Source organism: Equus przewalskii, chromosome 10 (genome assembly GCF_037783145.1).
Source record: "Equus przewalskii isolate Varuska chromosome 10, EquPr2, whole genome shotgun sequence".
NCBI classification, from domain to species: domain Eukaryota; kingdom Metazoa; phylum Chordata; class Mammalia; order Perissodactyla; family Equidae; genus Equus; species Equus przewalskii.
This window is the reverse complement of record NC_091840.1, coordinates 40,921,769-40,949,265: the sequence shown is the minus strand read 5'-3', so window position 1 is coordinate 40,949,265 and position 27,497 is coordinate 40,921,769. Positions and strand designations below refer to the sequence as shown.

The following is a 27,497-nucleotide window of genomic DNA, read 5'->3' as shown; positions in this document are numbered from 1 at the left end:
AGGGCCTGGTGTGCCAAGCAAGAAGGCAGAGGGAGGAGAGGGGAGTCAGGCCAGGTCCTGCAGGGCCCCCAGCATGGCTGGGTGTCAGCATGAGGAGCTGTGGTGGAGGCTTAGGTGAGCACGACTTGGGGGAGGCTCAGGTCCAGGCCTGGAGGCTGCTGCCTGTCCTCAGGGCTGGGGTTCTGCCCTGAGCTCTGGGTGTGGCCCAGGGCTGCAGGCATAGGTGAGAGTGGGAACCCAGGGGAAGGAGGGAACCTGCCTCAGGCCTGGGTGTCCCTGGGCCCTGCAACAGGTAGCCTAGGGGGATGCACTTGCTCTTCCTTCCTCCTGCCCCTGGGCTTCTCTTTACCTCTCTGTCCCAGGGTCCCCGCTCCTCCTCTCTGCACCTGTTGTCCCCAGCCCGGAGCTGGCCCCAGAGTGCTGTCTGGCAGGACTGTGTGGTCCTGAGCCTGGAGACTGTACTTCCGAGGCAGCACAGAGCAGATTAAGAGTAGGGAGTCTAGGTCCATCCAGATTTAGACTGGACAGAAATCCTGGCGCTGCCTCTCACAAGCTCTGTGGCCTAGGCTTAGTATTTCAACCTCTCTGGGTCTCAGCTTCCTCGAAGATGAATGTTACAATGGAACACGCCAATGTAGGGAACTCCTAGGACACACTGAGCGCTCGGTACTGCTAGGTACCCATAAACGGTAAGAGGGATGGGTTGGCCCTGGGGTAGGGGACTGAGTGGGGAGGAGAGGCTGTGGGGCTCCGGCGCGGGTGGTCCCTAGGCTCAATGCTCATAACTCCATTCCCCAAAGGAGGGGCGGGGCCTTCGGGAAGCCCTGAATTTCCGGGCAATTGTCGCGCACCCGCCCTCCCGGTTTTCCAGGGGAGGAGCCGAGCTCGGAGACGCCGAGGGAAACTGAGGCAGCGGAGGGGCGGCGGGGGCGGCGCGCGGGGGCCGGCGGCGGCGGCGGGGGCGGCTGGGCTCGGGGGAGCGTGGCGCCTTTGTCTGCAGCCTCCGCGCCGCCGGCCCCGGCCCCGTCCCCGCGCGCCCGCCCCGCCCGCCCGGAGCCGCGGGGCTGCGGCGCCGCTGCTGACACGGCTCGGCCGCCGCGGGCGGAGGCTGCGCGTCGCCGACCCACGCGGGCGGGGATGGCGGCGGCGGCGCGGGGCCCGGGCTAGGGCGGCCGGCGCGGATGGCGGGCGGCGCGGGCTGGGCGGGCGCCCCCGCGGCTCTGCTGCGCTCCGTGCGCCGCCTGCGCGAGGTGTTCGAGGTGTGCGGCCGCGACCCCGACGGCCTCCTGCGCGTGGAGCGCGTCGCGGCGCTCGGACTGCGCTTCGGCCAGGGCGAGGAGGTAAGGGGGCCGCCCGCGCCCCATCCCCGGCGCCTCCATCCCCACCCCCCAGCCGGGCCTCCCATCTCTCCCCTCTCCTAGCTTCCCTGCCAGGCACCTGCCCGCTCCACCCGGCAGGCATCCTGCGTGTGCCAAACCCCTTACCCCTCCGAACTGAGGACCTGGGGCCTCGGGGCATCCCCTGCCCTGTGGGACTCTCGCTTTGCACCGTTCGCGCCGGTGCTGCGAGCATCACGCGGCGCCCGGGGTGGCCTCTGTGGCCGCCTTCCCTTCCCCGCAGTGCGGGTCCGGCTGACCGCTCTGCAACCCACAACCCGCTTGTGGTTTGCGAGGAAGGAGTGGTCCGAACCTGGCCTTAGGACCCCCCACCCCTTGCCACCCTGCGGAGACCAAGCCGCAGAGTCTGTGTGCGCGGAATTCCGAGACGTGATGGGGAGGCGCGCGCCCCGCTGGGCCCAGCTAGGGGCGGAGAGGACGAGCCCGGGCGCTCTGCAGCTCGCCTCCTTGCCGGCACCTGCCCAGCCTGGATCACAGACGGAGGCGGCTGCCTGCAGCCCTCCTCGATTGTCGGCCCAGCGCCTGGTGACCCCCGTTCGGGCTCGGAGGGGCAGGCCTGGCTGGCAGCTGGTCGTGTTGGCTGCGTCAGGCCTGCCAGAACCGAGCTTGCAGAACGGCAGCTGAGCAGCGTTTCCTGTGGTGGGCCCGCGTCTATGGGGGCAAAGCAGGAGTTATGTTGGTTGTTAGCAGGGCTGGAGTCAGAGCCAGGTGCTGGCAGTGGGGTGGGCAGAGGAAGGTCATAGATCCCTATAGATCAGTGTCCTCTCATGCCAGGGCCACAGGGACTGGTGACTGTCTGGAGGGGAGGACAAGGCACCCACCTGGCAGGAGAGCATCCCCACCCTCATGCTACTGCCCACTCTGAGATGGTCGGGGGACAGAAGCCTTGAGTAGTGAGTTTCCAAGGCCACCTAAGGCCTCAGGCTCTGCATGGGGAGCATGGGCCACAGGCCTCAAATGGGCAGTGGCTGGCATTGTGTTCCTGGGTCAGCTTGGGCCTAGCATTCCAGAACATGGGAGAAGCCAGGGCATGGCTGTGTTGGATCTGTGCCTCCCTGTCACCTTGCAAGTGGAAGATGATAATCATCTCTCCATGGCACCTGGGCATGGCTGGGACCTGGGAGTGCCTGGAGCAGTAGGTGGACAAGGAGGAGGCAGGTGTCAAGTTTGAGAACTCGGGTCCCCCAGCCCAGGGGACTCACTGCCGCACTTCTCGTTGGAGCCCAGCAAGTCTTCCTCCAGGCCCTGGCCCCCCCACCCCACCCCGTGGGGCTTTGCTCAAAGACGTTTCTTACAGCCGCCATGATCCTTATCCTTCCCCAAAGGCCAGCCAAGCCCATCCCTCATTGGAGACCGACTGAGCAGCCCCCAGCGTGGGGAGAGCCTGCGCTCCCTCCTGTCAGGACACAGGCTGCGGGGAGAAGATGCCTGGCTCTAGCTGGGACCTGACCTTCCAGAACCGTGGAGCCTCGGTTATGGGAGGGGCTTTCGAGCCGTCTGCCCAGCCCTGAGCCCTCAGCAAGTCTCACCGCCTTGTCCCCGAGCTGGACAGCTCCTGTTGTTAGAACCTTCTCCCTCAGACACTCTAGAGCCAAACCTACTTGTCACTTTGTCATTGGGTTCTGCACAGGGACTCACGTGGGTCTCTCTTCCACATGGCAGCCTTTGAATATTTGGAAACAGTGCTCCTGCCCCCTCCCCTCCTTCCACCCGCACCCTCCCATCTGCCCTTCTCCAGGCCAAATACCCTCTGTTCCTGAAGCCCCAGGCCGTTTCCATATGACCCAGCAGGGGCCAGCCTCTGGCTTCTGGCCCTGGGACTGCCGTCAACTAATTGTGTGACTCAGTTTTCCTAGTAATAGATCAAGGGGTTGGACCAGGAGACCCCCAGCACCGATCCAGCCTTTTGAGTGGTGCACCACTCTTTCCACTCATATTAAGTTTCTGGCCACTGAAACCCCCAGGATCTTCCTTAGAAAACTTCTTGGAGGAGGGTCAGCGATTTCTTTCTTCCTAAAATGTAAATCGTGTATCATTACAGTAGCAGTTTATAGGCACTACAGGAAATTAGAAATATGGACAAGCAAAAATAAAGTATTATGTTCCCGTCTCCCAGGGAACCCCACTGTGACACCTTGGTGACATCCTTCCAGAGCTGTTTGTCTGCTTATATGTAGATTTTCTCCATAAAATGAGATCATGCTGTGTATGCTACTTTGTAACCTGATTTTTTTCCAGTAGATGATCAGCACTTTTCTGCGTCAATAAATTCTCATCTCATTTAATATGCAGACCTTATTCAGATTTCCTTATTTGGTCCCAAAATGTCCTTTTTTTTTTTTTTTTTTTTTTTGCTGTTTTGTTTAAACCAGCTTCCTCTTCAGAACTGTGCAATGCATCCTATTGTCATGACCCTTAGGTCTCTTATATTCTAAAGTGCGCTTTTTTTTTTTTAAATTTTAATGATCCTGACTTACTGAAGAGAGAGGCCCATTGTCTGGGTCAATAATTTCTTAACTCTAAACCTGTTACTTGGACCTTATTGCTATTACATTTCCTCGTGTTCATTTCGTCCCCTGTACCAGACAATTGAGAGAATTTGAAATTCTGCGTCAGTCACTCTCAGATGCTGTGCTGCCTGTAGGTTGGAGAAACGGGTGCTTTTTGTCCGAAGCCGCAAGGCTGATTGTGAACCCAGGGCAGGACCACGGACAGGGCCTTGCCGCCGGTCTGCTCACGCTGTATTCATGACTGAGCCCCACAGAAATACGTTTTGCCTCCCTTCTCGCTACACACCACATTCACATATGCATTATAAAATAGGGATGTCCTTTCCACAGGTGTGGATCCCTTCAAGATGCTGTGCTCAGTTTCTATTTCGTTGGTTTAAAAATCAGGTAGAGACCTTGATTTCCCAACCGCTCTGGGGGGGGGGGGGGGCGGGGGGGGGGTCCTTACCATCCATCAGGTTCAGTGAACTTCTCAGAGCTGTTAGCCACATTTTACCAACTACCCCCAGAATTCCAGGGGGACCAGATTCAAATGCTTTGCAAAAATCAAAATACGCTAGGTTGCAAAGTAGAAAATAAATATCGCTGAGGCCATACAAATATCAATACATAATTGAATGAATGAATAAATAAATACAGGAGAATCTCCTGTTCAGAAGAAATTCAAATAATTTATTTAGATACTTCCCCATCAAGGAGGCGGGGCACAGCTCCTCTCCCTCCGCGTCAGATGTGCACAGTGCGTGCCTTCTGCAGGGCACAGTGTGGGAAGAGGGAGAAAGAGCACCTTTGTAGTGGGGGAGCCTGACAGACACCCCTCAGCCAGGTCACCCGGGCCAGCGTCCACAGTGATAAGTCATGTAGATAGCATGTCCCCTTGATATGATGTGACGAGAAGGGCACTTCACCTCCATGATCTTCCTCCTAAACCCATAACCCAGTCTCATCATGAGAAAAACACCAGACACATCCCAACTGGGGGACAGTCTATGAAACACCTTATTAGGACTCCTCAAATTTGTCAAGGTCATCAAAACCCAGGAAAGTCTGAGAAACTGTCACAGACAAGCTGAGCCTTAGGAGATGTGGTGTCCTGGGTGGGATCCTGGAACAAGAAGAGGATGTTCGGTAAAAACGAAGGAAGTCTGAATCAAGTCTGGACTTTAGTTAATAACGAGGTTGCACGTGTATTAGGTTAGTCTCGATAGTCCCCTAATTTATTGACTTAGGAATCATAGTAGAAAAGAGAAGACAAGACAGTTTGAGGAAAACATGAGTGATGTCAGACACACAAAGCTTGGTGTTTGAAAGAAGGTGAAGCAACACTGCCCGACCCCGAAAGTCTGTGATACTGCAGGGGTGGTACCCTTGTCATATGATGGCCCGGCGCCCTGAACCCGGATTGACTCTGGCATCTAGCTTTTTTTCCTACTCTCTCTAGGCCTTTGTTTACTCATCCATAAAATGGGGGTAATAATAGTCCCCATTCCGTAGGGTGATCGTGGGGCTTGAGTCAGTTACTGCCTGTGAAGTGCTTAGTCCGGTATCTGCACACAGTAGGCACACTGTCAGAATTGCTGCCACTCCTGTTATTTTTTAAACACTTGCAAGCATCCTTGAGAGGCTGTTCTGGGCTGGGGGTTTCCTGGGGGTTTCGGTCAAGATCTGCAGCCAGTCTCTGGTGTCCTCAACCCGCCCTCCTCGTCCAGCTCTGGACTTCCAGCCCCTCTTGCATCCATCAGCAGTCTAGGAATGGAAGACGCTGAAAGCAGCCAGAGAGATCTTGGGCCACATTCCCTGTTATGTATTCTTCTCCCTTTTCCAATCTGAAGAGCATTCTTGTTGCTAGAAAAATGGAAACAGAAGTAGCTGAGTGGTCTCTGCCGTCCATTCACATAGCACCGTCTCCTCTGGGCAGTGGGCTTGTCCTCCTGCCTGGATGGCGCTCCACACCAACATCCAAAAGGGTGTTGTTGGTTATTTGGGGGAGGTGACTCAGCTTTAGTTAACCTGTGACTAGTCTATCATTTTCCCTTCTTTGTGGCTGCCCCTGGATATGGCCACAAGCAACTGGGGCACCGTGCCTCCTTGTTCACATTGAGCAGGAGATGAAATAAGGGTCTCAACTGGCCTCTCTTAGTCCCCATGTCCCCTCTGGACTAATGGGTATCACGAGGGAGATGTGGCACTGCCTGGGTGTCTGAACTGGCAAAGGGCTTGAGGTGCTAGGATGGACCGAGCCTAGTCAGGGGCAAGCCCTGGGGCTGGGGTCCACCTCTAAGATCCTGGGCTGCCAGGGGCACGAGAACCCTGAACTCAAGCTGGGTTCTGCTCAGAAGGAGGGGGGATTAGATACTGGAGAAGAAGCAGCTGTGTGCCCCACATCTGTGGCTGGAGCTCGGGAGGTGGGCAGGTGACAGGAGGAGACACTCAAGGGGAGGCAGAGCCAGATGAGGAGAGGTTCACCCGTTCTCTGTAGACGGTGGGAAGATCCAGGCAGCGAGATGGGATGTGTGTTCGAGAAAGAGGCTGGATCCGGGAGGGGACTGTGACGCCTGGGCAGAGAGGAAGAGCATCCTGACTCAGGTAGTGGCAGAGGCGGGCAGAATTGGCAGGGCCAGGAAGGCCTGCAAAGCTCCAGTAAGTGTCTCCTGAATGGTCGAATTGAAGGCTCTTTTGGAGAACAGGCCCCCTCTATGTGCCCCACTCTAAAGGGGACGTGCTACAGACGACAGAGCTGGCAAAAGAGAAAGAGGGCCCAGGTTCTGCGAATCTGGCAGGAAAGGGGCGGGGGGTGCCTGCGACCCCTGAGTGGGGAGCAGGACGGGAGTGGGCACAAAGACACTGTTCTTTCCTGTGTTTCTGGGTGCAGCCCTGAGCTGGGGTTGGAGGTCACTGTGGAAGGTGGGACTGATGCTGTGGTCCCCTCAGAGAGAGTGAGCACATGGCAGCAAGCTCTGGAGGGGGTGGGGAGCCCCAGTTGGGACACCCAGTGCCCTTGGGCCTCTGCGTGCCTGCACCGTGGTTTGGCTGTGCTGGGAGGAGGGGTGTGTGAAGAAAGCTCACGGGGACTGGTGCATCTTGTCAGACATTCTTGATGAATTTATGTAGCCAAACCTCTGTGGTTATAGCTTTGTTCTCAAGGCACTGGGTTCTAGAGAAGGAAGAAGCCCCAGGCTGTGGAGGGCTTGGTGGGGGGCGGTTGTGTCCGTGCCGCCCTTGTTGAGATCTGAATCGGGGGTAGAATCCGGCCTTCCAAACAGCAAGACACGCCCGGAGGGGTTTCAGTGGGTGGAGAATCTCCAAGCATAGACTGCGATCCCCTTGGGTGCCGGGCATTCACCCCGTGAAGTCAAACTTACCGCCTTTACAGGTGGGTGCCCAAGGGCCCAGGGGCACCAGGCTGGGCAGGCAGAGTGGCTTTCAGACCTGGCCCGACTCTGAGGCTCAGGAACTTTCCCCAGCACCAGGAAGAGAACCAAAGAAGCACAGAAGGAGAAAGGAGATGGGGGTGGGGCTGGGAGCAGGCCAGGGAGAGGAGCACCTTGCCTGCGGCTGTTGGCTCCAGAGGAAGAGCTAGGAGAGGTGCTGACCGAGGATTCCCGCCTGCCTCCCAGGACCCTGGGGGTTGGGGGGTGGATGGCTGAGAGACCGCTTCTCCTTCCCCGGGCCGGGGCTCCCCCACCATCTGCACTGGCCAACCCAGCTCAGGAGGGCAGTGCAGATCTGGGGCTGCTGCAGCGGCCGAGTGCCTGATGGGTCCCACACAGGTGCCCCACTCCGTGCCACTCGGTGTGAACAGGAATGCCCATGTTCACAGGTCCATTTGCATGGGGTTGAGAGGGGGTTTCTGCGCCAGCTCTGGAGTGAGTGTGTGTGGGGGGCCTCCTTCACCTCCTGCTGCAGCAGCCCCTTTGTCCCATCCAGCCGTTGTCCCCACCGCAGGCCCTGAGCAGTCCCACCAGGTCAAGCGCACGCAGGAGAGGCTGACAGCTGGCTGGGATTGACAGTCAGAGCAGGGCGAACCAGACCCAGGGTGAGATGGAGGGGAAAATGCCCGCTGGCCTGGAAACAGTGAATGTCATGCCCGGGTTAGCTGCTGTCCCCGACGTGATGGGGTGAGTGCCCTGAAATTTTTATAGAGTAGTCTTAATGGAAATACCTTTTGCGTTTGGTGCTTGCCTTAATACATTCTAGGATTAAAATTTTTTTTCCATTAACACCTTTATACCTACTATTTGCCGGAACTCTTCCTTCCAGGCACTGGGAAAAGGAGTGACCTGGTGCTTACATTCTGATGGTAGGGGATGGAAGGGGGCAGAGGGCTGAAAAAGGGAGTCACAATTACTATTGGGTGGTGTTAGGTCCTAGGAAGAAACATAAAGTACTGAAAGAGAAACCGGTGGAAGATTTTTGCCCTTAGAATGACCGTGAAAGGCCTCTCCTGTCATGGATGGACGTTCAGGTGGAGCCTGGATTGAAGTGGGGGCTGCACCTCGCAGATATCTGGGGGCGACTGATCCAGGCAGAGGCAGGAGGAGGCCTGGGGGTTAGAGGCACAGAGAGGAGTGAAGGGAAAGGGCAGGGCAATGGGTGGGGGAATGGGGGAGGATGGGCGGGGGAATGGGCAGGGGGAAGCAGAGAGCGGTGGGGAGCTGTCGTCTCGTCCAGGTGAGAGATGCTGAGGCAGGAGCAGGGGAGAAGCAGTGGAGAAGTGGCTGGATTTGGGTAATGGAGCCCATTGGAAGCGGGGTATGACAGAAGGAGAGCGTTGGAGAATTTGGAGGCTGCTGTTTGCTGGATGGGGAAGACGGAGGCAGGAGGAGGGTTGGGGAGGAGTGAGGAGTTCCATGTTGGCCTGCGAACCTGAGATGCAACTGGCGCCTGAGTGGAGATGTGGAGCCAGCAGTGGATAGAAATATCCAGGGAATGCACCCCAGCCCTGCTCCTCCTATCAGACCCTGGGCTCTTTCTCCCCTTTCTTCTCCCCTGGCCCTTAGGTCTCACTGCCCATGACAGAGAAGTTTACATGAGGGAAAAACAGAACCTGATGAAGGTGTGATTCGGCCCCTTTAAAAGCCAGGCTCAGGGGTGGGGGGCCAGGGACTCAGCTGGCCTGGTTAGGGGCATCTCATCTTCCAGGCCGGAAGACATCTCAAGACGCCCGTGTACCCACTAGGGTGCTGACTGTGCATCTGCCTGGCCTCGGGCTGAGCACTGCCCTTGCCTCCTCCTGGCATAGAGCAACAACTGGCTCGAGCTAAACTAATGGCTCAAACGTGCTCTTGACGTGACCGCTAGCCCCCTCCAGGGGCTCCCGATTGGAGCCACCCCCCAATTAGACTTGGACTCTTTGCACCCTTCTACCCCTCACTGTCTCCCCTCTCCTAGCATCTTCTCATCCTTGGAGGACCCACCAGGAGTCATAGCTTAGGGCCACCAACTCCCTGCAAACTGCCACCCCTAGGGTCACTGTGGAGGGACCCATTGTCACAGATGAATGCTCTTGGGGACAAGAGGAAGAAAACAGCTCAGAATCCAGAAGTTTGTGTACCGGTGATCCAAGAGGAGAGTGGGCCTCCTGGTAGCCAGAGCCCAAACTATGTCTCTCAGGATCTCTAAGGTCCCTTTAGACCTGAGACCTTGAGGCCAACCCACGTCTCACTTGCTGTGGCACAAAACTCAGAGAAGATTGCCGGCTTCCTCCAAAAGCATTTACTGATTGCACATGGGCCTGTAGTGGGCTCTGTCACCAGGGAGATCCCAGCCTAAGGCCAGTACCTGGACAGGGTAGACAGAGGGCTGATTTACCCCAAAACAAAAACCAAAAGGGGAGGAGAGGCCCATTCAGTGCTTGCGTCACCCCAGAACAGCCCTGCCAAGAGATGGGGACTCCCTGCCTCCCAAGGCAAGGCCATTACGTATTGACAAGGCTCTGGCTGAGCTCTTTTTCATACAATGAGCTAAAGTCTGTCTCCTGGAACTCCATCTGCTGCTCATCTTTCCTCTACCTATCCATTCAGCTACCCGCCTGCCCACTCAACAATGCGTCCATTTACACATCCAGTTATCCATCCATCTACCTGTTCATCATCCCTTCCATCCAACCATCTACTGCTCATCCATCCATCCACCCACCCACCCAACAACCCAGTCATCTATCTACCTGCCCAACCACCCATCAACCCATCCATTGACCCGTCTACTCATCCATTCATTACCCATCCATCCATTTGTCCATCCATCTGTTCACCCATCCTTCCACCAGCCTCCCCAGCCTCCCTATCTATCCATCCACCACCCAGCATTTACTGAGTATCTACCATGCACAAGGCCTAAGCACAGATCCAGGGGTGGGGACTGCCATTTTCAGGAAGTGACAAGTAGCTCTATGTGGTGAAGGCACAGGAAGGGCAGGAGGGGGAGAGCCCAGGCTGGAGCAGGAGTCAGATGGTAACCCCGTGGGGGGCTCAGGAGCTGGGACTGTGTGGCTGGCTCAGGTGAGTTTTGGATGGGCAGCAACCCCAGCACCTGCCCACCCTCATTGGAGTTAGCTGTTTTTATGACTTCTCACTTCCCGCATGTGCCATTGGGTCTGGCAAGGGCTGAAGCCTTACTGAAAGAAGTGAAAGCCCAGATTATCTACAAGGTGCTTATTCTGATGGATGGACCTCAGTTTCCTTATCTGTGAAATGGACGTCATCACCCCTATGTGTGGGACTGGTTTGAGGATCGGAGATAACGTATGAAGACATAGCGCGGTGCCTGTTGGCGTCATTTCTTCAGCCCACCTTCTCCAGGACCCGTGCTGCATCCCTGCTGCTCGCAATCCTAGGAGAGCCCCTCCCATCCATTTCGTCTACCTGGGACTTTTCCAGGCGTGGGCCTCCCCTGGGCAATGGCCAAAGTTTCTCCCGCAGCCACTGGTGACCTTCTGTGGCCAGAGGGGATGAGGGAACGATTCGTGCTGTCTGCCTTCGTATTTCTCTTTCCCTTTCCTCCTCACAACAACCCTGAGAATCCGAGAGATGAAGTGAGTTGTCCAGGTTCCCATCATCAGTGGAGGAGCTGGGACACGAACCCAGGTCTGTCTGGTCCTAAAGCTGCCTCCTTAGCTGCCTGCCATCAGGAGTCCCAGGTTCTTTGAGAGTCAGGGGACGGGGAGAAAGATCAGATCTGAGTTCCAGAAATTTGACATTGGAGAAACCTCAAATCCGAGGCATCACCTGGCTTTCTCAATCTGGGGTGGTCTAGGTTCGAGGATGGAGCAGCTGCTGGCAGGAGCCGTAATTAGGAGGTTTATAATCTGCAGGGCCGGCAGGCAGGCACTGCCAGGGGCCCTGGATGGGTCTGCAGGCCGGGCTCCCCAGCGCTGTGCGAGCCGGGAAGATGGCTGCTGTGGAAGGCAGCAGGTGCCAGCAGGAGCTGAGATGTTGGAGCAGAGAGAAGCTGCCTGCAACCGAGCCCTGAATTATGCATCTCTACCACTTCCTGTTCAAGTGGTGGTAAAAGCGCCCCAGGAGGCGTGCATTTCTCTGGCTGCTCTGTTTTCCTGCCAGGAGCCCTTCGTGATTCTCCGCAGTCCTGGGCCTCTAGGGCAGGGGCAGAGGCTGGACTCTCCAACTGGACACTCCGCCAGTGCCCTGTCCACATTCTTCAGGCTCCTCCATCTTCTTGGCTGGAGCTGCAGGCCCTTCTCAGCCGCGGAGTCCCTGTGGCCCCAGCTGGCCTTGACCCCTCATTCTCCCCGTCCCCTTCACCTCCCTCCAGAGTCTCAGTTCAGGCCAGGCCAGCTTTAACTTTCTCTCTGTGCCATAGAGAAGTGGTTGGGAGCTGGGGCCCTGGCATCAGGCACACCTGGTTTGAGACCCGGCTCTGCCACTTTCTAGCTGTGTGACTCTGAGAAGTTACTTAACCTCTCTGTTCCTCAGTCTCCTAATCTGTAAAGTGCAGGTAATATTAGCAACGTGTGTTAAGCCCTTAATGCCATGTGTGACACATAGTAAGTGCATAAGTGTCTGTTAACATGGCCATTACCACTGACTCTAGGTTTTCTGGGTGGGCTGTCCATTTTCATTCTCACCGATCTTTTTGAGCATCTGCTCTGTCAGGTTTGGTGGTAGAGGATGCAGTGATGAGCGTGCGAGGATTCCTTCCCTGAGGGAGCTCCCCACTGTGAGGTGGCGTTCTAAGTTAGAAATCTTGGTTAACCCCTGAGAAGGGCGGGGCGGGAGGCCTGGCCAGGTGTGGTTGGGGGGTGAAGACAGCAGATGCCCTCTGCCCAGAGGTGGGAAAGTCTCCCAGAGATGATTCCAGGGCCTGAGCCTTGAGCAGAGTCCACCAGGGCGGAAGGGAAGGATGGCCGTGCCCAGCAGGAGGGAGGCCAGGGCAGAGAGGGGCGGGGCGACGAGGCCGGTGGAGGCCAGCTGGAGAGGACAGGCTGGATTTTATCCCGAAGGTTGAAGCAGAGGGGTGACATGGCTCTGTCGTGTTTTAGACAAAGCCATCGGGAAGTAGTTTGGGGCTGGGGGACAGGAGGCCAAGGTGCAAGGCCACTGCCCCAGTCCAGGGGCACGGAGAAGGGTGTTCAACCTGATGGAGAGAAGGGAGGGTCAGAGAGCGGCTTCCAGGCCATCTACAGGACTTCACAGTCTGTGAAGACACATTTCCTTAGTCTCCCGTGACCCCACTTAGGTGACTGGGTGATGGGGCCCGAGCCCAGGGGAGGGTGCCTGCCAGCTCAAGGACGGTCACATGCCTCCACAGCTCATGTGGCTCACGGGCCTGCACTCACTTTTGGGAAGCCTCCTGAGGGCAGCTGCTCTTTATTTTAAAAACAAAAAAGTTCCAAATATTGTTGTCTGTTTATAAATTTAAACGACTTTAGGGGCTGGCCCCGTGGCCGAGTGGTTAAGTTCGCGCGCTCCGCTGCAGGCAGCCCAGTGTTTCGTCAGTTCGAATCCTGGGCGCGGACATGGCACTGCTCATCAGACCACGCTGAGGCAGCGTCCCACATGCCACAACTAGAAGAACCCACAATGAAGAATACACAACTATGTACTGGGGGGCTTTGGGGAGAAAAAGGAAAAAATAAAATCTTTAAAAAAAAAAAAAAAAAAAAAAAATTTAAACGACTTTATAGGACAAGAAAGCAAACCAGCAGTAAACTGTGTTTCTAGACCTTAAAATCCATGTCCTGTCCTTGGCGGTGACCGACGTGTGGCTGTGACCGGTGCCTATGAGCTGTTTTGGCCCCTTTCCACCTAACGCTGTTTCCTGTGCCCGAGTGCCAGACAGCGCCATGTCACCTCTCTGCTTAAACCTGGTCCCAGAGTTGGTCCTCGCGCCAGACACTATTAATCTCTCCACAGTGTTGCATTCTGCCTGGCGAGCTCGCTGAGCCCGGCCCACCTGTAGGGATACCTGGGCTGGCTGGTCAACCCCTGGGTCCCCAGCAGCCTCTGCAGGGCCCAGCCCCTGAGCTGGTGCGGGCAGGGCGTAACCCAAAGGGAGTGGTGCTCCCAGATGATGCTCCCACAGAGTGGAGGAGGAGTCCTGGGCACCCCCAAGCCTTCCCCCTGCACTCTGTGCTGGGCTGGACCTCACTCAGTGCCACTGACTGTGCCCTGGGTCCCAGCCTGCCTGGCCTCTGTTCCCAGCCTGGCGCTTGGCAACTAACCAGAGGACTGGCCTAGTGTGGGCTTCTCAAACCCCGAGCCCCAAGTGGGCACTGCCAGAGACACCTGCTGCCACATCCTGGACACCCAGTGGGTAGAATCGAGAGCCTGTTTGCCTGTTCCTTTGGCAGAGGCATTTGGGCTTCTGGCCACTCTTTCTGGGGCCATCGATGGTCATTTATTTCTCCTTGTATCTCCTGCCCTTTCCCTCTTCTGCCGCCCACCAGATTTACCAAAGAGCAGATCTGCCCAAGGCAGGAGGGAGCCCCTTTCTTCACATCCCCATCAACGCTGAGTATTATTTTCAGTTTGTTTCCGCCAGTTTAATGGGTGTGTAATAGGATTTCAGACTTGTTTACATTTTCATTTTTAATTGCTAATGAAACTTTGCCTTTTTTTTCATGTTGCTATTTATTCTTATTTCCTTCTGCATAAACTCTTGTATCCATCTCTTCTGAGCACTTATCGAGGGGAATTTTTATTTTGATCTTTATATTTTTAAATGGGTTCTTTATATTTTTTCAGTGCCGTTTGTCATTTTTTTCTTACTCTGTTGCTTTCCTTTTTTATTTGTTGATCGCATTTATTACTCAAATGTTTTCCTACCTTTGAATACTTCTCCCCTTCAATTATATCGTGTCTGCCTTATTTCTAATTATATTTATCATTTCTATAGTAGTTAGGAACTTATTTCCCATCTTTAGCAAGAATAAATAAGCTATTTTGTTTACAACACCCAATTTGTACGAAGATTTAACTTTTACCCTTTGGGAATTTATTATGAAGTTCGTTTGAATTTATTTCTAAATGAGAACTGAATTCCATCAGAGTTCTGTTTTTTTCTCACACTTGATTTTGAAAATGTTACAAGAGAAAAGCTGAAAGAAGAGTGGGATGCGCACCCCACACTCTTCACCCAGACCCGCCCTGAGCACATTTACCGTCTTTGCCTCTTGTTTCCATCTCTCGTTGATCATCTAACCAGCTCTCGTCTATCTCCTTTAGTCTTGTTTTGTTTTGCAGGAGCATTTTAAGTAGGTGAAGACATCTTGACATTTTCCCCATAACCACTTCAAAGTGTAAGAACAAAGACAGTCTCCTGCCTGAACAAGTACCACCATCACCCCCAAGATTTCATATTAATGCAATGACATCATCTACTGTTCAGTCCATATTCAGATTCCCCAGGTGTCCTCAAAACGTCCTTCCTAGCTGCTTTTGTTTGATCCAGGATCCAGTCAGGGATCACATACTGCATCTGGTTTGTCGTACGTGGCTTTCATCTCCTTGAAATTAGCACTGTCTCTGTGTTTCTGGGCTTTCCTAATATTGAGATTTTTCTGCCATGGCCGGGCCAGTTGTCCTGTAGGCTGTCCCATAATCTGAATATGTCTGATTGTTTCCTTGAATTTTTGGCAGAGAGGTGATGGTGCGTACTTCTCAGAGCATCCTGTAAGGGGCCACGTGATGTCAGTTTGTCCCTGTTGGTGATGCTAAGTTTGATCAGTTGCTTAAGGCCATATCCACCTGATCTCTTCAGCATAATGGTGATTCCCCCTTTGTAATTAACAAGTGATCTGTGGAGTGGTACCTTAGACAGGGTAAATATTCCTTTCCCCCATAGCTTTTCACACAATGGCTTTAGCATCCGTTGATGCTCCTTGCCTGCATAAATTACATTGGTGGTTGAAAAATGGTGATTTTTCTAATTGTTTCATTCCTTCTGAAGTTGGAACGTTGTTCTGTAAAGACCTTTCCTCCTCCCCTTTTCTGAGTATCACTATGGACTTATGAATTCTCTTCTTCCCCATGTGTTATAATCCATTACCATCATTATCCTTTTTGATGTTCAAAGACTTTTTTGCTTTGTTTTATATTTTAAAATTGAGACAAGTCACCATCATTACATTACATTACGTACAAAAAAGCCTCTGCTATTCTTCACCATTTATGGATTTTTTTAAGTATGTAACACATTTTCAAGGTCTTTAATTAGTATTGCATTAAACTTATTAAATTAGAGAGTATTGCCATCATTACTATATACTTCTCCCAATAGGAGCCAACTATTAGCATTAAAAATAAATGTCTTACAATTAGGCTAAATTAATCTTTAATGTGTTTTGTTACTACTGAGGATGAAATACTTTTTTGCCATTGATTTTTTTTCTAAGCTGCATGTCACTAGCATATAGGAATGCAATTGGTTTTTGTAAATTTATCTCATATCTCACCACTGGTATGAACTCATTTATTACTTCCAGTAATTTTCTGGTTGATTTCTTTGGATTTTTCTAGGTCAGCAGTCATGTCCTCTTCAAAAAGTAATAATTTTATTATACCTTCTTTTCCTATATTTATGAGCTGAGATGGGAGGCCCCAGCATTTCTAGAACTGGTTGGAACCAGTGGGCACTGGAGACGTCACCCTAACTTAGGAGGGCTTGGGAGCGATGTGTGTTGGCCCATTGGCCGTGTGGTCCAGTTGCAAGTTAAGGAAAACGGGCTGGGAGGTGCCTGGGCTGCAGATGCCCTGGCTGGTCTCACAGACAGCATCCCAGACGCAGTGGTGAGTCCTGGAGAGGCCGAGGCTGGGGTTGCTATGGGACATGGTCTAATGTAGAGGGAAAGGGCTGGCAAGAGGTAGTCAGGTGTCCTGACTGCGGATCAGGGGACGACTCCAGCCTCCAAAGGCAGGAAAACCAACCAGAAGCAGCCCAGCCTCGGGGAGGGACAGGCTGAAACCGGTTGAGCACAGATGACCACAGAGCTGGTCTTGGGCAGCCAGAAACAGCTGGTGGGTGGAGGTTGTTCCCTGCCCGCTGCTCTGGTCTTGGACTAGCTGGTGGAGCTGGTGGGTATGAGGGTTGGTGGGGCTGGCAGAAGCAGGACCCCATCATCCTTTTCTTCTTATTTTTTTAAAAAGAGTGACTGTCGCTTACCACCATTAAGTATGATGTTGCTCCCTGGGTTTAGGTTTATAGTCTTTAGCATGTTGATAAAGACCAGCCCCACCCCATTTTCCCTTTGTTAGTTATTCAAGACCAGATGATAAATTGTACCAAATGTCTTCCCAACGTCTATTAAATGTTTTAATGATGTTTGCTGTTTTCCCAGTTGATGCAAAGAATTATGCCTGGAACAGGGGAATCTCTAACTGGCAGATGCCCCTGGTCAGGTGTCCATCCCCAGAGGTGGGCCACCCAAACTACCCAGAATCGGAGGCGTAGTTCCCCAAAGGCGAGTCAGGGCGCACCTTCCAGGTGAGGGGCACCCTGATGCTGGGCAGAGAGAAACTATAGATATGTGGGACAATCCAGCTTCTCAGTCCCATGAGTCTTCTGCATTCCCAGCCTGCCCCGGGGGAGCAGGGAGGAACAGTATTTCTGTGGTTTTCTGGGGAAACAGACTGCGAGGACGGAGCTGGGTTCATGCACCGCTCTGCCCCCAACACCTCGCCCAGGGTGTGGTGCATAACAAGAGCACAGTAATTGTTACTTGAATGACTGAGTGAGTGAATGAATAAATGAAGTCCAAGGGGACCAGTTCAGAACCTAGGAGCTTCAGCTCACTCTGAGCTCCACCCTGAAATTGTGTGATTTGTACACAAGTCCCTCTCCAGCCCTCGAGGCTGCCTGATGAAGGTTTGCGGGGGCAGGAGGGCTTTGTGGTCAAGGACTCAGGTTCTGGGGCTGGATAGGTCAGAGGTCAACTCCCAGCCTTCCGACTTGCTAGCTCTGTGACCTGGGATAGGTCTCACGGAGCCTCATGTGGGATGTGGGGATGCCGTGATGCTGTCCTCATAGGGTTATTGTGAGCGTGGGGTGAAAGGATGAGTGGAAGCACTCAGCCCAGTGCCGGGTGCATCTTTATGGGTGGGTGGTATTTTTATGGACTCTCTGTTGCTTTAGGGACATTTAGAAGAGGAAGTATGGCACTGGTTAGGAGCTGCGGCTGGTGTGCCTGCTGCTGCCACCCTTGGGGCCCCAGGTGTGGATGATGGAGGAGGAGGCAGAGGAGGAGGATGGAGAAACATGTGCACGCCTGCCCTCTGACGGGTACTGTGCTGCCACTGCAGATACAGAGTGAACTGCAAAGGTCACATCGCACAGCAGAGAAGAGTGCAGGCTCTAGGAGTTTGATTCCTGGCTCCGTCAGTTCCTAGCAGGTCCTTAACCTCTCCGTGCCTCAGTTTCCTCATCTGGAGAATTGGGTAGTAATAGAAACTACTTCAAAGTCTTGGGAAGTGTAGATGGATTAACTCATGTAAAGCTCTTAGAATAACGCCTGGCTCATAATAACTGCTTATGTTGTCGATTATTGTATCCTTGTCATCATCATCACCATTACTATTATTCCAAGGAGCTCTAAGCCCAGCAAGGGGGCTGACAGGGACCTATCATGCCCCTAGGGAGGTTGTGAGCACTGTGGGTTGAGTCTGCCCAGGAGGGGGTGATGGCAAAGCCCTCTGTATTCCCTGATGCTGCTGGATATTCTCCCCATAGCTTTGTAACTGCCTCCTGCCAGCCTCAGAGGGCACGTGCCAGGCTCAACGCCCAGGCCTGGGGTAGGTCCCTGTGTGTGAGGTCACCAGCCGCTCACTTGGGAGTCCCCTCCCAGCTCTCATCATCTGACTCTGGGGGAGGCCTTTGGAAATGCAGATTCCAGCGTCCACGCTGGCTGCCAGACTCAGCAGACCCATGCTGGGATGACCAGGTTGGGGAGCTCCCCGTCCCTCTGCCCAGAGGCCGCAGAGGCTCCAGATCAGAATGCTGGGTCAGGCTCTCTGGCCTCCCCCCTCGCAGGGCGATCCCCTCCTTGTCCCGGATGCTCCTGAGCCAGGAGCCCTCCCTTCATGGGCCGGCATGAGGGTAAATGAGGCGAGGGTGTGTGGGTACCACAGCCCTAGTGTCCTGGTGCTGCAAGGCCCTCCCAGGACGTGCCAGGGACCCCCTGACATTGGGTCCTCCTCCCTCCGCCCCAGACTTCCAATCCTCTTTCTTTGGGGGAGAGGTATAAATTATAAACAAGGGCGTAAATCACATGAGGCCTCTTGCCTCTGTTTTTACTGCTTGGCCGGCTGGAAAAGAAATTTGCCTGTGCAAAGAGCTCCCTCGAACAAATGGACTCGAGGCCCTCCCTTCCCCCTGCAGTTGGTCCCTGAGGATTCCCCCAGGGGTTTGCATGGGGCCAGCCACTGGGAGAGCAGGGCCTCCTTCAGCAGAGAGGAAGTTGGGGCAAGACATGGCATCCCCTCATGCCCGTTACCCCCACCACCACCACCGCTCAGGGTCAGGGCCGCCGGAGGGCCGGCCAGCTTCTCCAGGGAGATCCCACCAGAGGTCTCCCCTCCCCAGGTTGGGGCAGGCAGTGCTGTGGACTGACGGGTCCTCAATCTTTAGGGGTGACCACATGCCTCACCTGCCCACCTCTCACCCAGATTCCATTTTGCTGTGGAATTGGCCTCACCACCCACCTGCGTTAGGAAAGAGTAACCCACCTGTCCTGGGGCCCACTCCCAACCCTCCTCGCCACGCTGGCACCTAGAGTTCCAAGTGGCATACACAGATTAGACTCCCTCTTGGACTCCTGCTCCAGAATCTTGGAAATGTCCTTAGAGGTCACCTAGAACCTCGGCACTCCCAGTGTGGTCCAGGGACCAGCAGCATTGGCAGGTCCAGGAGTCGGTTAGACATGCAGACTCTCAGGCCCCGCCCCAGACCTACTGGATCAGAACCTGCATTTAAACAAGATGTCCAGGTGTTTCACAGGCCCTCTGAAGCCAGAGGTGCTCTGGTTGGGTCCATCAGAAGCCCAAGGTGGGTATTCACTGCATCTTCTCCATCCCACAGAGTGAACAGAGATGTGTTTCCTCCTTTTCTTCACAGCACAGCTGGTGCTGGACCTGCCCACAGTGGGCCCTGGGGGCCCTGGTGTTGGCTGGGCGACTGAGGGCACCCCTGGGGGACTCTGTCCTGACTTGCGGCCTTCTCCGAGTCCCGGTCACTGAAGCCATCAAGTCAGAACCTTCTCCTCATGCTCGGCCAGGTGGCCACCCCCATGCCCCATCCCCGAGGAGCTCCCTGCATCTGCCACCATGGGGAGGAGTCAGAGCTGCCACCCTTGGAGACAGGTCGATGTCGTTAGCTAGAACAAATGGAGGGGACCCTTTTCTTGGTAGCCACCAGGCCTGCCCAGGGGGCCCTGTATCTGAGACACCCAGGGACCCGGATTGCTGGTCAGGGAATGACCCTGGAGAGTTATCCCCAGCCAACTAAAATCCTCCCGATGTCCCTCGGCTCCTCACCCTGAACTCAGCCCCTGACCCCTTCGCCCTGCGCTCGCCTTCCTCCAGGGTGTCCACCCAGGGACTGTCCCCATCGTCACCCAGGCCCCCTCCCTCCCTGCACCTCACCCCTGCCTCAGATCCAGCAAGCCCTGCCCCTGGTCCCCCTCTCCTTCCTGCATGCAGACCCGGCCAGCATGGCCTCCTCTTCTGGACTGTGGTGGCCTCGTCACCAGCCTCCCATCTCCCTCCACTGGGCACCGGGAGCTTTGGGCACCTTCCAAGCTGCAAACCTGCTTCGTCAGGCCCTACTAAACCCCCACCCACCAGAGGGGAGAGTCCAATGGGTCCCCTCCCTGTGGGTCCCCCACATTTAGCATCCCCCTGCCCTCCAGCCACACGGGGCAGTGGGTGGTCCCCAAACCCATGACCTCAGCTGCTCTCTCCCTCCTCCCTGCCTTTCTCAGCTGGCACCCCCAAAATCACCATCCCCCCACTGCTGAGGTCCATTCTGCAGTCCCATGATACAGAGGTGATCTGTCTGAACAGCTTCACGGCCAGCTTCCAGGCATGGTCTGCCTATAAAAGTGCTCGCCTATCCAGATAAATGAGTTTGCTCTGTGCCAGCTTCCAGGCTAAGTCTTGATGTCCTTCCCTTTAAACCCTAACACTCCGTGAGGCAGACACTATTGCTCAGAGAGGTTGAGCCAGTCACCCGTGGTCACACAGCTGGTAAATGGAGGAGGTGGGATTCGAGCCCAGCTCTGTCCACTTCCGGAGCCTGGAGGTGACATCCTACTGCCCCTGGACACGTGGTGGTGTTAACAGTGATCCACACACTTACATGCTGTTCCTTAGGCTGTTTTTAGTTCACTCAGAAATGTGGCAGGACATCTGTTCCTTCCCTGGGAGCTTCCTGGGAGCTAGTCTGTCTCCCACAGGGCAGAGTCTGGCTGAGAAGCGGAGGGGACGTTTGCTGAAGGAATGGACAGATGGATGGACGGATGCATTGGCCAGTCCACCTCAGAGACCACCCAGGCTTCTGTCCCTTTCATTCCTATTCAGACACCAAAAACGGCCCTCTTGGGTGGCCTAAGGGACTCAACAGTGGCCAGGCTGTGAATGAGGGGGCACTTGGTGGCTGGGACACACTGGGGATCTCAAAGGCATTTCCAGCCCAGGAGATGGTGACCTGGGTACCGTGTGACTGGCCCTCCTGGAGATGCCCCACAGCCACACGGCCCCTCTCCATGGTGCACTGAGCACCTTCGCTCACGGAGCCCCCTCCCACCAGCGCCTTTTACCCCTGCAGCTCCTGGAGGAGGGGTCCTTCCTCAGGTAGGGGCCAGCCACCAACACAAAATGGTTTCAATGCTGAGGCAAAGGTATTCTTTCTGATAACACGCGGGCCCAAGTTAGGGCGGTTTCCCAGGGCTGCTTCCTTCAGGGACTCAGAGGCATCCTCCAGGACCAGGGCCTTCCCTTCAGCTTCCCCATGTAGGCCCAGGACGGTGTGAGCTCCCCAGGAGGGCAAGAAGGGCGGCCAGCGCTTCCTGTGGGTTGTCTTTTTTTCCCCATCATCAGAGAAAACCTCTCCCTGCGGAGAAGACTCCTGCAAATGTTTTCTCATGTCTCATTGGCCAGAAATGTACAGCATGCTTTTGCCTAAACCAATCGCTGGCAAGGGGGATGAGCCCACCTGACTGGCTTGGGCCAATCAGGACTCAGGCCCTGGGGCTGAGGTGCCCTGAGGCACCTGGTCCAATAGGAGGTGGGCGTCTCAGCCATATCCGGGCTAACCAACATGGAAGGAGGAGAGGGGCGGGGCAGCTTCGTGGTGACCAGCAGGATTTGCTTCAGTCCATGTCGTTATTTCTTGGCTTTATAGAAGTGGGAAAGTAAAAGGCTTGGACAGGTTGAGCCCAGGTCACACTTCAGAGTCCCCAAGCCATTTATCTCCCTGGTCTAGTGAAGCCATGTTGGATGGCCATTTGCCTCCCAGCCCTTTACTGCCGTCTGTTTCTCTACCCTGGTTTCTTTCTCCTCCTCCTCCCAACCCCGTGCCCAGCCCAGACATCCCTGGGAGAACATTACAATCAGACAGACTTCAGAGCTGGAAGAGACCTTCAGTGTTAATGTCATCCGATGCCCTCTTTTCCAAATGGGGACACCGAGGCCTGGAGAGGAGAAGGGTCTCCCCAAGACCACTCAGTGAGGCCACTGATGGCAGAACTGGGACTGGACTGAGGGCCAAGGCAACACAGCATCGCTGAGACTCACAAAGGGGCTTGGAGCCCACCCGACTTGATCACCTCCACGCCCGTGGCCACATGCAGCCACACCCTCCCTCTGCCTGTTCCTTCCGGGGCTGAGGCCCTCCCGCAGGTCCTGCCGTCCCTCTTGATGCTTGTTTGCACGGACACTTCTGTGGCACAACAGTCCATGATGTGCTTTACTCAGCTGTCGTCTCATTTGATCCTCACAGTTGTGCTGTGAGCCTCTCAGGAGCACATTAGAGAAAGGGAAACTGAGGCCCAGAGAGGGAGCAGTACTTGCCCAAGGTCACACCGTGAGTACATGCTGAAGCTCAGGCAGATCCAGCTTTATTGGCACGTGACCTGTGCAGTCACACGCGTTTAATGCTCTACAGTCACCATCCTGAAATTCTGAATAACTTTCAAACAAGTGGCTTGGCGTGTCCATTTTGCACTGGGTGCCACAAAGCGTGAGGCTGACCCTGGGCCCTCGGCTCGTGACTCCTCGGGGCACCTTCCACAACAATGCTCTTCCCCATCCAGCTGCGGTCCACTCAGGGCAAGTCTGACTGGGTCCATGGGGCAGCCCTGCACAGGGAGGGGAGCAGGCTTCTGGAGGGTGGGGTGGTCGGCTGGGCCAGGGTGTGGGACTGGCAGGACGCCCTGTGGAGCCCCTTGTCTCCAGCTCATTTTGCTGAAGCTCTTGCCTGACTTCCCTCTTCTCTCCTCTTGTCCCCTCTGGAGGGTTAATGGAGAGGGCCAGTGGCTGTCTCCCCCTCCACCTCTGTGCCCTTTGTCCCTCGGGACTGGGGGTGGGGGCTCCAGAATACAGGGCCCATTGTGTGCCCTGAGGGCAGCTGGGCTGCCTGGGAAAGTGGATAAACAACCAGCTCTGAGCATGTGGCCCTGAGCCCCTGGGGAGGCAGGGGCCCCCGGGGTGGTGAGTGGAGGGGCTCACAGAGCTGGGGGCAGTCTGGATTCTGGGTCTTGTGCTGTGAGGTGGGAATGACCCAGCTCTTTCACAGAGCTGTCGGGAGGAGTGAGACTTGAGAAGTGCTCAAGATGATGCCCACACCACCGAGAGCTCTTTAGGGGCAGCGGCGTACTTGTCATTGTTCTGTATCGCTGCTGTCACTGCCTCCAGACCTGCAGTCCAGACCTTCAGGGTAAAGTGCAGCCACCTCAGCATGGCTTCTAAGCTCTCCTTCAGCCTCTGTGCCCTCTCTCTCTGGCCTCACATCTTGATGACACCCCGTCTTCCTACCCGCCCTCCCCCTCCCCACCTTGCCCCCTGCCACCCCAGACCACTTGCCTTGGCTGGAGTCCCTGTCCCCTCCCCAGCTCCCTCTGGCTGCCTGCAGAGCCCTTCCCCACCATCCCCCTGCCAGCACAAGCCTGTCCTGCTAGTCCTGGGATGCACGATGCCCCCATCCCATGTTCCATACCCTAATGTCCCCACAGGTGTCCCTGGAGCTTAGGACAGGGCTTTCACCTCTAGCAACTGCCTCGCCTCCTCCAGGGGTCTCTTCAGAGGCAATCGAGGCTCCATGTTTGGGGTGGAGCTTTCATTGGTCTGGGGCAGCAGAGGACAGCACAGCGCTGAACAGCTCCTGCCAGAACCGAGCGGGTGCCGTCTTGAAGGCCCTTCCTGGCCTGCCATGGGAGTCTTGAGGAACCCTGACTCCCGTTCTCCTGGTTGGCCCCCCTCTCCCCTCCTTACCTGTGCGTCTTCCATTGTAGCTGCTTTTTGAAGTTGGGGAGTTTTCACTCTGCCCTTCCCCAAGCCAAGCCCTGGAACTCTTTTTTGCAGGATTAGAAACTTCAGGTGCCCAGCCAAGCCTGGTCTCTGCCTAGGGTAGCAGGACATGCCACTCAGATGTCCACGGGGGCCAGGAAGGTGTCGGGGAGGAAGAACTATTCCTCTCCCCTCGAGGTCCTTCTGGCTGGTCGAAGAATTAAATTGACATGAGACAGAATAACAGGAGAAAATTAGACAAAGTTTAATAACACATATACATGGGAGAAACCCAGGAAAATTGAGTAACTCACCAAAATGGCGAAAGCCACCATCTTAAATACCATCTTCAGCTCAGGATGAAGGAGGGTGTTGGGGGTAGTGGTTTTGATCTTCAAAGGGAAGAAAGGACATTCACATGCAGATGGAAAAGCAGATGTTGGATAAACAAGTGTTTGCTGGGCCATCTATATACAACGTGACCTGAGAGAGAGAACTTGGATGAAAAGGGGCCACACCCAGAGTTACCCATGGTGATGGCCTGTCCTCAGAAAGGCCTTCGAGCTTGAATTCTTTTAGGCAGGTAGTTGAAGGTCAAAGTTTCCTCCAACCTTTTGTCTTTAAAAATAATCAAACCGTGGGCCAGCCTGGTGGTGAAGTGGTTAAGTTCACATGCTCCACTTCAGTAGCCTGGGGTTTGCGGGATTCAGATCCCAGGCGTGGACCTACAGACTGCTCATCAAGCCATGCTGTGGCAGCGTCCCACATACAAAATAGAGGAAGATGGGCACAGATGTTAGCTTGGGAACAATCCTCCTCACCAAAAAAATAATAATAATCAAGCCAAAGAGACACATTTTGGGATGGCCAATTCTGATCCCCCACAAAGGGAAACAGCCTGGGTGGGGCTAGAGGTGGGGAGCTTGGGGTTTGGGGGTTACCATGGTGAACTGGGGAGAGAGCACATGCCCATCTAAAGAGCACGTGGTAACACAGCTGTGGCCCATTGCTGCGGTAGAGGACGTGGGCCCAGTGTTGCCAAATCCTCAAGAAAAGCCAGAGATCCTAGTTTGTGCGTGCAGTTTCCTTGATTTAAAGAAATTTTCGCTTTACATACAGTAATATTCACTTTTTAGCGGGGAGAGGGGACATGTGATTCCATGATTTTTAACATCTGTCTAGATTCCTGTAGCCATCACCCCAATCGGGGTACAGGACAGTTCACCCCAAAATTCCCTCCTGCTGCCCCTTTGTGTTCAAACTCTTCTCTCTCCCCCTTACCCTTGGCAACCACTGACCTGTTCTTTATTGTCATAGTTTTGCCTTTTCCACATCGATGGAGTGATTGTTTGTAACCTTTTGAGACTAGCTTCTTTCCCTCAGCACAAGGCCTTTGAGGTTCATCCACATTGTTGAGTATTAGCCCTCAACAGAATAGTTACCTGTCCGCTCGTCTAGCGGGGGACACTGGGGTGGTTCCAGGTTTGGGCAATTGTGTATAATGCTGTTTTAGACATTTGTGTACAGTGTTTTTATGTGAATTTGTTCTCATTTCTTTAAGACAAGGAAGGATAAGGAAGTTCTCTTCTATTCTGACTTTGCTGAGAGTTTTTATCATGAATGGATGTTCAGTTTTGTCAGTTGCTTTGTCTGTCTCTATGAAGATGAGCATGTGGTTTTTCTTCTTTAGTCATCTTTATTTATTTTTTTGCTGAGGAAGATTAGCCCTGAGCTAACATCTGTGCCAGTCTTCCTCCACTTTATATGTGGGATACCGCCACAGCGTGGCTGATGAGTGGTGTAGGTCGGTACCTGGGATCCAAACCCGTGAACTTGGGCCACTGAAGCAGAGCGTGCCAAACTCAACCAGTATGCCATGGGGCCTGCCCCTTCTTTAGTCATCTTTAGATTACAAATGTTGAACCTGCGTTGGTGGATGATCCCACTTGGTCATGGCCATGTTGAATTATTCATAAATAAATAATATGTATATATTTTTTCCAATATTTTGTTAAGGATCATTGCATCTATGCCTATGAAGGATATTGGTCTGTAGTTTTCTTATACTGCTTTTGTCTTCCTTTAGCATCAGGGTTATGCTAGCCTCATTAAATGAGTTGAGAAGTGCTCCCTTCTCTTCTATCTTCTGGAAGAGAATGTGTAAAATCTACGTGTATCTATTGTAAATGTTTGGTGAAACAATTTGGACCTGAAGTTTTCTTTTTTGGAAAGATTTAAACTGAAATTAATTTCTTTAGTTGTTACGGTACAATTCAGATGATCCCTTCTTGTGTGAACTTTGGTAGTTTGTGTCTTTCAAAGAATTGGTCCACTTCATCTAAGTTTTAGAAATTTTGTGCAGAGAGGTGTTTATAGTGTTCCCTTATTAACCTTTTTTTAAAAAAGACTTTTTTTTTAGAGCAGTTTTAAGTTTGCAACAAAATTGAGAGGGAGGTACAGAGATTTTTCGTATATCCCCTCCCTGACACATGCATAGCCTCTCCCATTATCAGCATCACTCACCAGAATGGTACCTTTTGTACCAACGATGAACCTACATTGACACGTCATGATCACCCGCTGTCCATAGTTTACATTAGGCTTCACTCTTGGTGTTGTACATTCTATGTTTGCACAAATGTATGATGACATGTATCCGTCATTACAATATCATACAGAGTGTTTTCACTGCCCTAAAAATCCTCTGTACTTAACCTTTTAAAGTCTGTAAGACCGTAGTGATATCTGCTTTTGTTTCTGATATTGGTAATTTGTATCTTCTCTCCTTTCTTTGTCAGTTTGGCTAGAGGTGCATCCATATAATCTTTTCAAGGAACCATATTTGGGTTTCATTGATTTTTCTGTACTGTTTTTCTGTTTTCAATTTTTAAATTTCTGCTCTTTATAATTTCTTTCCCTATTCTTGCTTTGGGTTTGAATTTTATGTTGTGTTTTTATTTTCATTTAATTTCAAATATTTTTAATTTCCTTTGAGACTTCCCCTTTGACCGACGGATTATTTAGACGTGTTGTTTAATTTTCAAATATTTGAGAATTTCTCAGGTATCTTTCTGTTATTGACTTTTAGTTTAATTGCATTATGGTCAGAGCACACACTTTGTGTGATTTCAGTTCTTTTAAACTTGTTAAGTTTTGTTTAATGGGCTCAGAATATTATCTATCTTGGTGAATGTTCCATGTGCACGTGAAAAGAAGGTGTATTCTACTATTATAAATAAAGAGTTCTATAAATGTCAGTTAGGTTAAGCTGGTTAATAGCGTTGTTCAGCTCTTTTATATCCTTGTTGACTTTCCATCTAACTAGTTCTCTCGATTACTGGAGAGAAGTGTTGAAATCTCTAACCGCAATAGTCAAATCGTCTCTTTCTCCTCTCAGTTCTGTTAGTTTTTGCTCCCCGTGTGTTTGAAGCTCTGTTTTCAGGTGCACTCACTTTCGAATTCTTCTATCTTATTAATGAGGTGGCCCTTTTATGTAATGTTCCTCTTAATCCTTGGTAATTTTCCTTGTTCAGACTAGATAATTTCTATTGTTCTGTCTTCAAGATCATTAACTGTTTTTTCTGTCGTCTCCATTCTGCTATTGATCCCATGCAGTGAATTTACTTATGTCAGTTATT

The 27,497-nt window shown here is 53.3% G+C and overlaps 1 protein-coding gene across 3 annotated transcripts in view; it reads left to right on the top strand.

The window, feature by feature from the left end:
* The first annotated feature begins 458 nt into the window (after positions 1-458).
* Positions 459-27,497, top strand: part of RAB11FIP4 (RAB11 family interacting protein 4) — a 117,583-nt gene continuing 90,544 nt past the window's right edge. Inside the window, exon 1 of one of the 3 annotated variants that reach the window (XM_070562616.1) lies at positions 459-689. Coding sequence is in view for 1 of the 3 variants with exons in the window: in XM_070562615.1 (XP_070418716.1) it covers positions 1,182-1,340 (159 nt within the window). In the remaining 2 variants the exon portion in view is untranslated. Of the gene's footprint in view, positions 690-1,095; positions 1,341-23,134; positions 23,291-27,497 lie in introns of those variants that run through there. The other 2 variants (XM_070562615.1, XM_070562617.1) reach the window with 2 other exon arrangements.